General features: G+C 49.0%; 1 protein-coding gene across 1 annotated transcript in view; it reads right to left on the bottom strand.

Annotated features, from left to right (window-relative positions):
* The window catches only part of LOC130852241 (cholesterol 24-hydroxylase), a 33805-nt gene extending 21913 nt beyond the window's left edge, over positions 1-11892 (bottom strand). The window contains exons 1-3 of the mRNA XM_057733099.1: positions 11680-11892; positions 4979-5059; positions 4331-4412 (exon numbers count right to left, since the gene is read on the bottom strand). Of these exons, the coding sequence (XP_057589082.1) occupies positions 4331-4412; positions 4979-5059; positions 11680-11801 (285 nt within the window). The 5' untranslated portion in view covers positions 11802-11892. The remainder of the gene's footprint in view (positions 1-4330; positions 4413-4978; positions 5060-11679) is intronic.
* Between the last annotated feature and the right edge of the window lie 596 nt (positions 11893-12488).

The raw sequence follows: 12488 nt of genomic DNA, 5'->3' as shown, positions 1-12488 counted from the left end.
AGAGTGAAACTCCACAAGACCAGGTAAGAAACTTCTGGGAAAAGGAGTTACTGGGTAACAGTAGGCTAAAAAATGCTCAGAGCTCAAACAAACTAAGAATTGTTCAAGTTCCCACTGGCCAGAGTTAAAACCTCAGAAATAAGGCCTTTATTAGAGTCCTTAGAAGGACTTTGTAGTGGAATGCTTAGTAGTGGAGCTAAACTAGCTCTAGAGTAAAAGCCTACTCTAGATCAACCCTCAAAAGCCTTAAAGCAACCTGGAGAGGATCAAAGCAACTTGCCAGAATGAAGCCCAGCATTCTTTAAAGGAATAAAACAAAATTGAGCACTCAGCAATGTACAATTCACAATGTCCAGTGTGCAACATAAAATCAGTAGACATTCAAAAAGCAGGAAAATCTGACCTATAACCAAACGTAGAAATAGCGGAGATGATGGAATTCACAGACAAGAACTTTAACACATTTATTACAATTTTACAAATATGCTCAAGGAACCCACATATCCAAGAAATTTAAAGAATTCTACACAGAATTAACACAAAGAAAAGCACACCAAGGTGGATCATAATCAAATTTCTGAAATCAGTGATAAAGAGAGAATCTTAAAAGTGAACAGGGGGACTTCTTAGGTGGCTCAGTGGTTAAGAATCCACCTGCCAATACAGGGGACACGGGTTCAATCCCTGTTCCAGGAAGATCCCACATGCCATGGAGCAACTAAGCCCGTATGCCACAACTATTGAGCCTGCACTCTAGAGGCCCTGAGTCACAACTATTGAGCCCATGTGCTGCAACTACTGAAGACCAAGCACCTAGGGCCCCTGCTCTGCAATAAGAGAAGCCCATGCACCACAATGAAGAGTAGTCCCCCCCTCCCAGTAGCCCCTGCTGGCCGCAACTGGAGAAAGCCTGCATGCAGCAACGAAGAGCCAATGCAGCCAATAAAAAAAAAAAAAAAAAGTGAACAGAGATGAAGTGATATAATATTAGAAGATAGATTGATATAAGTTAAAGATTGTCCTATAAATCCTAGGACAACCACAAAGAGAGAGAGAAAGAGGCTAATAAGACAACAGTGGAGATAAAATGGAATATTAAAACATACTCAATCTAAAAGAAGGCAGGAAAGGAAGAAAAGGAAACAAAAAAAACAAGTGGGTCAAATAGGAAACAAATAACAGCATGGTAGATTGAAACTTAAGCATATCAATAATTACATTCAATGTAAATGACCTAAGCACTCCAATTAAAAGGCAGAGATTGTCAGATTGAATTAAACAGCAAGACCCAACTATATGCTGTCTGTAAGAAACACACTTGAAATATAAAATTCCAGATAGGTTAAAAGTAAAAGGGTAGAAAAATATATGCCATGAAACACTAAACATAAGACAGCTGGAGTGGCTATATTAATACCAGACAAAATATACTTCAGGAAGTGGAATATTACCAAGGATAAAGGGGAAATTTCTAAAGATAAAGGGATCAATTTATCACAAAGATATAACTTTGCTAAATGTGTACATACCTGGTAACCAAACTTCAAAATACGTGAATCAAAATTGATAGAACTGGGCTTCCCTGGTGGCACAGCGGTTAAGAATCTGACTGCCAATGCAGGGAACATGGGTTCAAGCCTTGGTCTGGGAAGATTCCACATGCCACGAAGCAACTAAGCCCATGTGCCACAACTACTGAGCCTGTGCTCTAGAGCCCGCGAGCAACAACTATTTAGCCCACATGCCACAACTACTGAAGCCTGTGCACCTAGAGCCCCTCCACAACAAGGAGAAGCCACCTCACTGAGAAGCCCACACACCACAATGAAGAGTAGCCCCTGCTTGCTGCAATGAGAGAAAGCCTACATGCAGCAACAAAGTCAAGGCACAGCCAAAATAAAAGTGATAGAACTGAAAGCAGAAATAGACAAATCCATGATGAGGTCAGAGAGTTTAACACTCCTCTCTCAGTAATTGCTAGAACATGTAGAAAGAAAATTAGTAAGGATTTAGAATATTCAAATAACCCTATCAACCAACTTGACCTAACTGACATTTCTAAAACACTCCAACAATGATAGAACATACATTCTTTTTTAAATGTTCATGAACATTCACAAAGATAGACCATATACTAGGCCCTACAACAAGCTTCGATTAATTTTAAAGGATTGAAATCATGAGGAGTATTTTCTCTGACCATACAGAATTAAATTAGAAATCAATAACAGAAAAATATCTGAAAAATCCTATAATACTTAGAAATTGAATAACACATTTAAATAATCTATGATTCAAAGAAGAAATCAAAAAAAATCAAAAAAAAATCAAAAAAAAAAAAAAAAGAAGAAATCACAAGGGAAGTAAGCAATTATTTTAAACTGGATGAAAGTAAAAGCACAACATATTGAAATATGTGGTATATTTGTGCTAAAGTAGTGCTTACAGGGAAATGTATAGCTTTAAATGCTTATATTAGAAAGGAAACAAAGTCTAAAATCAATTATATAAGCTACCACCTTAAAAAATTAGAACAAGAACAAATTAACCTGAGAGCAGAGGAAGGAAATAATAAAGAGCAGAAATCAATAAAATAGAGAACAAACAATGGAGAAAACCAATAAAACCAAAAACTGGTTCTTTGAAAAGATCACTATGATTGAAAAACCTCTTGCTAGTCTGTTCAAGAAGGTAAGAGAAAGCCCAAATTACTATTCTCAGGAATGAAGGAGGGGACAGCACTACAGAGCAAGTAGACATGATAAAGATAATAAATATGGTGGAGAACTTTATACCAGTAATTTCAACAATTAAGAACAAATAGGCAAATTCCTTGAAAGACACCAAACTTAAGAAAAAATAGAAAATCTGAATGGCCATATATCAATTTTAAAAATTGATTGTACAACTTAAGGAGAACAGAAACACTTCCCTTAAAGAAAATGCCAGGCCCAGATGGCTTCACTGGTAAATTCTATCAAACCTTAAAAGAAATAACACTACTTCTATACAAACTCTTTCAGAAAACAGAGGAGAGGGAACATTTCCCAACTCATCTTATGAAGCCTGTTAACCTGATTCCATAGCCAGGGATCAAGAAAGAAATAAATGCAGAAACAAAAATTCTTAACAGAAGATGAATAAATTGTATCCACGTATCCACGCATCCTGCAACAAATTGTATTATGACCAGGAATGCAAGGTTGGTTTAACACTTGAATGCTAATCAATGTGATTCATCACATTAATATGTCTCTTTCCACTTCTTTTCTCATTGAGCATCATGAAGATCTTGTGTACGGTTTTTGGTAGCATGCTTTAAAAAGTCGAACAGTGTCTGTATTTGCAATGAGACTTCTTTTAATAAAATGACTTTTAACATCCTGTGAGAGACACCATGGTCATTCAACTTGTCTCATTATCTAGACCCCAAGTTGTATTTTATCCCTCTTAGTGTCACCAAAGCCACTTTCCAAGCAGAGCATCACCCCTGCAAATCAGCTCAGCACCCACTGTGAGAATAACAGTACCATCATTTATTGAGCACTTGCTGTGTGACATGCAGGGGCTAGATGGTTCACATACATTACTTCAGTTCCATTCTTATAACCACCTATAAGAGAGGCATCATCCCTATTTTACAGATGAGGAAACTGTGGCCCAGAGTGATAAAGTAATTTGTCCAAGGTTCCATAGCCAGTTGGTGGCAGAGCCCAGATTTGAGCCCAGTTCTGCCAACTCCAAAGTAGACTATCTGATGGCCATTCTTAGTACTTACATGGCAGACACCATCCTGCACATATTATAGGCCAACTAATGCTGCCTGTCTCTGTTTCCTCACCTCTAAAATGTGGACTGAGTCCCTACCTCTATGAGGATTAAATGGCTTAATAATTATGAAGTACATAGAAAAGTGCATGTTGAATCATCTTCTGACCCTTGATTTGTTAAATAAACACATCAATATTTAGTTCCCATCACAGCCTTAAAAGGGAGGGGTTATAATCTCACCTCGCAGATGAAGGAACTGCTAAGAGAGGTGAACTAACTAGACGCACATGCACCAGTTGGGCAAGACTCCCAACCCAGAAGAGTCTAACAATAACTCACTGCCCACATCAGACAGCCCTGCTTTTAGGAGCCCCCTCCACCCCCGCTGCCAAAAGGTGGGTGGTTAGAGAGAAAGATGCTGTTCCCTTTGGGATCCTTGGGAAACCTGCCCAAATGCGTGTGACTCTGGAATGTTTCTCCCACAGTCCCTGGAGCAGAATTTCATGCACCCAACCCAGGGAAGGGGAGGGCTCCCCTTGAAAACCACTCTGCTTCTTACCTTGACCGACTCGGGGCTTGTGACGATGACTGAGGTTTTGTGGAAGACGTTGACCCGCACAACGGGTCCGTACTTCTTAGCCCTGGAAACCAAAAATGATGCAAAGGAGGCTGTCAACTACTAGAGATGTGAATATCATCAGATCAGCCCAGGCTCAGCTGGAGAAACAGGACATCCCATCCCGGGGGTGGGGGGGTAGGGGTCTCAACAGGGGTCTGGGGCAAAGGTTCTGCCTTGATGTTGACTCACTGCTGAGTCACATCCCCCACTGGCCTCAGTTTCCAAATCCACGAAATAGCATCGCTACCCTCCTCCTTTGCCCCAAAATGTTGTGCTGGGAACCAAACAAGATCCGGTCTCTGAAAAGTGTAAAGCACTACCCCAAACAATGACTGTTACCTAGTCACACCCCCACCCAATTTACAGATGAAGAAACTGAGGCTCAGAAAGCAGTTGGCAAAAGGCAGAGCTTGCCTTCTGAATCACGCTTGTGCACCTCTCCATTCAGAAGAGGAACTGCTGGGGGTGGGAGTGACCGGGGTTGGGGAGGGGTGTGTGTGCTGCACTGGGGGTTAGGGGGTTGGGGGAAGCTGACTTGTGATGGGCAGGGACTGGAGTAAGGGCAACAAATGACAAGTTAGGACCCACCAATCCAAAAACACATCTTGGAGCACGCGGCCATAAACCTCATCCTTTTTCCAAAAGTAGGGGAGGTGTCCTAGAAGGAAACTAGAAGAAATGGGGAACATTAAGATGACTGGAAGTCACCATCAAAGAGTGCTTCCTTCCCCCCAGGATCTTGTGAAGCTGGTGTTATCAGGTCCACTTCACAGATGGGAAGACTGAGGCACAGAGAGGTATGGCCCTGGCTCAGGATCACCAGGTAGGATGCAAATCTGGGTCTGACTGGCTCCAGAAGTTTTCTTTGAAAGATGGAGAGGAATAAAACCATCTCCCTGGTGTAGAGTTTGGGGGCTGGCATGAGGAAAAACTTGAGACATTCATTGAACATTTACTAAATGCCAGGCACCGTGGTAAGCCTGCCAGGCATCTGAACTCCCCACACCTCCTGGAAGTAGGTCTTTTATTAACCTAGCTAATAGGTAGGGCAGCTGAGGCTGGGAAGAGGATGTCACCTGGCCCCAGGTGTGTGGCTGGTGCCCCATGTCCTTCTCACCAGGGCATGGTTTGGTCACACTAAGGCAATGTGACAACCAGATTGTAAACAAGCCTGTTTGGTGTTGCCTTAGGCACATTCCATGATAGTGATGACTTCCTGTCTCCTGTTTAACTTTATTCCCATCAAGCTTACTTACTATAGCTTCCAGAATGGGTGACAACAAAACTGCAATTTGGGGGTTTCTGGGTCATGGAACTCACATTCTCCTGGCGGAAGACAGAGTGAATAAACAAATAAGTAAATAGGAAGTCAGAGAATGATGGCAGAAAAATCAGACTTGGGGAAGGTAAGGAGAGCTGGGGACGGGGGTAGGAGGGTTATCGTAAATAGTTAAGTCAAGGAACATCCCTTTAAGAAGGTGACATGTGAGCTATAAGAAGTGAGGAACTTGGCCACGCAGGTATCTGGGGGATGAACATTCCAGACAAGAGGAATAGTAGGTGCAAAGGTCCTGAGGTAGGAGCATGCTTGGTAAGTTCAAGGAACAACAAGGAGGTGGTGTGGTTGGAGAAGAGTGCTTGAGGGGAATGTGGTACAGCATAAGGTCACCAAGTTTGGGGGAAGATCGTGTACAGCCTTGTGGGCTGTTATCCAAACTTTTGCTTTGAACTTGGTGAAGTGGGGGCCACCAGAGGCCTTTGAGCAGAACAGAGATGGTACCTGACTTGGGTTTTAAATGAATCGTCCTTGCTGCTGCAGAGCTGAGAGGAAACAGGGCAGGTGGGGGGCAGGGGTGGAAGCAGGGGCACCAGTGAGGGGGCTGTGAGTGGAGATGAGAAGTCAGACTCTGAATGTACATGCAGGAGGGCGGAGCCAAGGGGACCTGCTGATGGATTGGACGCGGGATGTGAGACATGGGTCAGGGATGACCCTGAGGCTTTTGGCCTGGGCCGCTGGAAGGCTGGATGGAGCTGCATTTCACTAAGGTAAGGATGACTGAGAGGGGGCCTGGTGGGAGCAGCAGACACCGTTGTACCCACCCCCTGCCCTTGTCCTTCCAGGTGGAGAGGCTTCCAAAGGCCAGCACCCAAGACTCTGCCCTGCGCTCTTTTGGCTCCGCCTGGGGAAGGGGCAGCCTGAAATTTTCAGCTCGACACCCCCCAGAGTAGCCCTCCATCAATGACCCCAGCTCCCTCCACCTCAGGGTGTGGTGCGGGGAGCCTGTGCTCCACCGGGTCCCAGAGTTCCCCAGGGGGTTGCATCTCAGTTACCCCCAGAGGTAATTTGCTTTATTGGCTTTCTGACCATTTCTCTCCATCCAGTCCCCAACCGCCACCAGGATCACCCCCCTCCCACACTACTTACACTTCAATTCTTGTCTCAAGATCGGCTTCTGGGAACCAACCTGAGACAAGCAGATGAAATTGGGAGCCAGCCTTGGAGCTGTTAGTGGTGCCCTGCCCATCTAACATGGAAGGGAAGCAGGCAGGTAGGCACCTAAGGCTGCAGTTTGGGGAAGAGCTCCCTGCTAGAGATGTCAATGCCAGAGTCCTTAGCAGAGAAGTGGTGTTGACAGACTGGGTTAGACCACAAGGGGGTGGGTATAGACAGAGAAGAGGCCCCAAGAGTGAGCCACTGTTTAGGGGACAGGCAGTAAAGGGACAACCAGCCAGAAAGACTGAGCAGGAGATGCCTGCTGGGGAGAGAGAGGGGGCACCTGGAGAAGGAAGGCTGCAAGGGGGAGGCAGGGATCTGCCCTGCTCCTGGCAGCAGACGGGGCCGGGCAAGATGGAGACCAAGCACTGACCCAGCACCTAGCTCTATGGAGGTCACTGGGGCCTTGACCAAAGCCTGTTGGGTGGAGAGGTGGGGGCCAGAGCCTGACGGGCAGTAGATTCAAGAGAGAAGGGGAGGGAGGAACAGGGGCTAAAGACAGGCAGGCTTCGGAGGGGGTGTTGCTGTCAGGGTGCAAAGCTGGGATGGGGGGGCGGCAGCTGGAGGGAGTGAAGGGGAAGAGGTTTGTTTTACAAGCTATTACATAAAAATAGCAATGATGCAGAAGAGAAGGAAATGTGATGACGGAGAAAATAGGGGGCATTGCTGGGGTCTCTGAGCAGTGGGGGCAGGGCATCTTTGCTGGGGAGCACCGAGGTCCCAGCGGAGAAGGTGCGCGCGCGGGCCCGGTGCAGGGAAGAGGGTAACCGTGGCGGCAGAGTCCTGGAAGGAAGTTCTCTCAGGCTGTTCATTTGCTCAGGGAAGTAGGAGGCGAGAATAAAGGCTGAGTGTGCGCTGGTGGAGGGAGGTGAGAGACTGAGGAAAGAGTGGGCGAGCAGGCTGGAAGGAAGCTCAGCGGGGTGCCGGGCAGTTACGCCCACTCGAGGTGAGTGGCTTTGAACTTATACCGTCCCACCTGCAGAAAGAGGGACCGTGGAAATCACACATGACTGGCTGTATTTCCAGAATAAGCCAGTATCCATGGTCACTCCCCAAAGCTGCACGTTTGGGGAGAATATTCTGTTTTGAGTCACCTGAGTGAGGACAGAGTCTGGACCCTCCTCACCTTCCCAGGCCTGTCTGAGAGCCTCCACCCTAAGCACCAGAGTCCAGAGCCACCTGGGGAGGAAGGTGAGTGACACCTCAAGAAGGTCAAGGGCATGGAGTGGCATGGTGTCCCAATGCCAGGCAAGAAAGGAGCCCAAGACCCATTCCTTTGGGTTCCTGCAGGGGGCGCTGGGGAGGCGAAGGCCGAGCTCGAAGTCCAGGCGTTAGAAACAAGCAGGTAAGGGATGATGGATGGAGGGGTGATGATGGATGGAGGTAGACTCCTGGGACCAGGAGGGGCAGACAGAAGCCCACCTGGTGTGCCCCTGGGGGTAGACGTGGTACAGTAGAGCCGCCCAGGGAGAGAAGGAGGGCAAAAATCCCCCTCCCCTGCCCTGTCCCCAGCACACAGTTTCCTATAACCCTGTGATTGGCCCAGTGGGAATCCGAGGTTTCCTGTGGGCAGAGAAAGTTTTGGACAGTAACTGGAGCAGAATTCATCTGAAGAGCCTACTGTGAGGCCACCCAGAGGGATGAAGGGAGCCCACGAAATGGCTGAGGGGTGGGCCACCCACTCAGAGTGAGGGTGAGGGACCGTGAATGTGCCTCGTGCCAGAGGGATGGGGTGGTGAGTGCACAGCTGGGCAGCCCAAGTCCATTGGATGCACCGCCCACAGAGCTGCCTATGGGTCTCCACCATCGCCAGGAACCATCCAGCAACTATTGCACAGCCCCCATGCCTGGCAACTTGGCAAGCATGAGAGGGCGAAGAGAACCAATACTGCACAGGACTTTTGAAAAACTTATTACAAAATAAGTAAAAACTGAGAAAGAGACTTTTCGTTGTCAAGTTTACATTCATTCCCACACTACCAGGAGAGTAGGGGGGTGATGAGGAAGTTCAGAGCAGTGACAGAGGAATACAGAAGCTACCAGTGTTTGTGTGGGATCTGAACGCTGGGTCTGAGGTTTCAGCTGTTACGTGGATTGTTGTGGTGGGATGTTGTTCGTAATAAGGACACGGAAGTGGGGCACTCAGGGAGGGCATCTTGGAGGAGAGAGCATCCTGGTGACTCTTGCAGAATAAAGAGGATGAAGAGTGCAGCTGGGAGAGCATAGCAGCTGCCTCTTGCAGGGCAGAGGGCTCCTTGCCTGCAAGCTGGCAAAGCCCTAAAGCACCAAGGGGCAAATGCCATTACTGGAGACTCAATGCACATAGATTTCTTGTCAACCATGGTGCTGCCAGTCAAGGTTTGGGGATCCAGGCTTTGAATGCCAAAGCATCTGATTTGTGCTAAAAAGAGGTTCCAGAACTTTCATTTTGTGTGGTTTTGTATTTGACCACCAAGCAATTTTTAATCCCAAATTTGCATATGCACTGTTCAGTTGACCTCCTTAGAATAAAGAGCCCAACCCAAATCATATTCAGCCTCCTCCCACTCCTCCACCCACCTGCCCACCCACACATCTGTAGGTCACATGTAGATTTTCTGGTGTAAGATTTCAGGGAGAATTCAGCCATAAAAAGGAAAGAAATACAGACACACGCTGCTACATGGATGACCCCTGAAAACATTATGCTAAGTGAAAGAAGTCAGGCACATAATGTAACATATTGTATGAGTCCATTTATATGAAATGTCCAAAACAGGCAAATCTATAGAGACAGACGGCAGATTAGTGGTTGTCACAGGCTATGGGAGTTTGGGGGGCAGTGGGGAGTGACAGCTGATGGCTGTGGGGTTTCTTTTTGCAGTGATGAAAATGTTCTGGAACTAATGGTGATGGTTGCATAACTGTCACTATACTAAAAAGCACTGAATTGTACATTTCACAGGGGTAAATGTGACGCATACATAATTTTATTTTAAAAATGCAATTAAAAAAAACTGATGTGGGGCGAGGAGCAGAGAGGAGCTTAATTTAAGTTCTATCTTCTTAAGACACAGAGACTGGCCTGGGTCTGCAGTGTGTGAAGCACTTGGGTTTACGAGAAGGTCAAGTCATAAGGAGGCCTATCAGAATGAGCACAAAATTCATTCAGTTCTAAGCTGTTGGTGGCTGATTTGAAAACCTGAAAGGGTGAGTGTACCTAACAGAATTGGCAGGACTTCCACCATCCAACTTTGATCAGAGTTTATCCAGGGTCTACTGTGCCTGGACCAGGTGCTGCTGAGCTAGATGTCGGGAACACGGCAGTGAACATGACAGACACAGGCCTATGGGGGAGACAGACACTTAACAGGAGGTTGCACAAATAATTACCTGATTACCATTCTGGTGACTTAGAGTTTATAAAATGGACATACTATATTTGGGTGTGGGAACAGGTAGGGCCTCCCTGAGGAGCTGGCATTTAAGCCAAGCCTAGAAGGCTGGGCAAAGAACCATCTAGATGGAGGGGAAGACACAGCTGCTAAGTAAGGGAAAAGGGTGGGAGAGGGTACCTGGGAGGACAGAGAGCCAGCAGGGAGAACAGTTGCCTCCCTGTGTCCCCAGCCACAGAGATCTTTCCTGAACCCCCCAAACAGGGATTCGGGCTTCTAATGCCAGGGCATCTGGTTTGTGCTGAAGGTGGGTGCCTTCCAGAATGTTGGTGTCCTGAGGTTTTAAAAAGTGTGTCTAATACCATTGTTTCTTCATTCAGTCAACAGATATTTATTGAGCATCTGCAATGTGCCAGGCGCTGGGGATACACACGTGAGCACACAGCATCCCTGCCCTCCCAGGGCTCACATTCTAAAGGGGGAGACAGACAGTCAACAGGTGAACACACAGTCAACAGGTGGAAAGAAGGTAACTTCAGGGGTGATGGCCCCATAAGGAGTTTGGGGCTAGGAGTTGGGCTTTACACAGGGTGGATGGGGAACAGGAAGACCCGGAAGGAGGGATTCAGCAGAGGTGGGTGGGTGCAGGAAGACTGGAAGCAGCAGGGAGCGAGCAAGGGGGTAGAACAGTACAGAGTGGGTTCTGAGAGCTCAGCAGGGACCTTGCTGGCCACAGAGTAGACTTAATTTAGAATTAGATTTAGTTCTAAAGTGATGGGAAGCCTTTGGAGCACAGAAACGACACGTCCGATTTAAGCTCCAGAAAGGTAAGCTTCTGGGGGTGGGGGAGGTGGGGAGGTAGGGTGAGTGGGGGTGAGGGCCAGGGATGGAATGGAATCACCAAGGAGAAGACAAAACGGAGATACCAGGACAGAAATAGGAGGGAAAAAAGGGGGGTGGAGGGGAGGGGGCAGGAGGATGTGACCAAAGTACAGTGTGTGACAACGCAGGTTGAGTGACCCCATCCAAGTCCCAAAGTTAAGAGCGCCCACTTTAGAGCCAGGCTGACCTGGGTTTAAATCTAGGCTTACCAACTGTGTGACCTTGGGCAGGTGACTTTGCCTCTGCGCGCCTCAGTCTCCTCGTCTGAGCGATGGGGTAACAATAGCGCCTACCTAACAGGGTTGTCGCTGCCATCACGTTTTCGGGGCCCAGCAGAGCGCGGTGGGCGCCGAGCAGCTGCTGCGGCTGTGAGTAATTTGTTACTAAGAATAGTTAGCGCCCCTCTCCCTGCCGCCGTTTCCAAGCGGCCGCGCGCAATGCCAAGGCTGGACCCCCAGCCCCGATGCCGGCTTGGCCGCGGTCCCCCGGCCCCCCATGCGAGCGCCCCATCCAGGCCCCCGCCCCCACCCCCCGCTCACCTGGGCCTCGGCGGCCCGGGGATGTGCTCGTAGCGGCTGCGAGCGCGGTGCACGAAGGTGCAGCAGAGGCCGAAGACGACCAGGACGGCGCTGCCGAGCAGCATCAGCAGCCCGGGGCTCATGGCTCCCGGGCAGGCCAGGCCGGGGTCGGCGCCGGGCGCGAAGGGGGCGGGAGGCCGCGAGCCGACTCAGCTGTCAGCGCCGCGCGCCGCCTCGGCCCCAGGCCCGGCGCGACCCAGCACCGCCCCCGCCCGTTCGGCTCCGCCTCCGCCGGCTCCGATCCCTCCCAGGGAGCTCTGTCCCCGCCAACCACATCTCTGCCTCCGGCTCCAGCTTTCGGGGCCGGCCGCGGCTCCGCCCCGCCCATCCTGAAGCTCCGCCCGAACGTCAACCCCGCCCCCGCCCAGCTCCCAGGCCCCGCCCGTAGCATGTGATCTCCACCAATCACACCTCCGCCTCTGGCACAGAACCCCGCCCCCCACCAGCTCTGCCTTCGCCCCGCCTCCCCAGGCTCCGCCCACATCCCTCCAGCTCCACCCCAACAGCAGCTCCGCCCAGAACGCGTTGTCCCTGGCAACCATAATTCCTCCGCGCTTGCTGCCCTCGCGGCGGCGCTAAATCCTGCAGGCTGCTCAGCCCTCTTTCGCGCCTGCAAATAACTGCGTTTCTCCGCGCGGGGGGTCCTAGGCCCTTTCCTTTCTCCCTAAACCTTCCTGGAACCCCATCCCAGCCTCCAAGTTTCTGTATTATGCCGACTATTCCCAAACCTCTCCCTGGAACCCCAGCCTCCAAAGCTGGTTTCCCCTGCC

This window comes from Hippopotamus amphibius, chromosome 4, assembly GCF_030028045.1.
Source record: "Hippopotamus amphibius kiboko isolate mHipAmp2 chromosome 4, mHipAmp2.hap2, whole genome shotgun sequence".
NCBI classification, from domain to species: domain Eukaryota; kingdom Metazoa; phylum Chordata; class Mammalia; order Artiodactyla; family Hippopotamidae; genus Hippopotamus; species Hippopotamus amphibius.
Note: the sequence above shows the minus strand (reverse complement) of the source record. Positions and strands in the feature narration are given on the sequence as shown.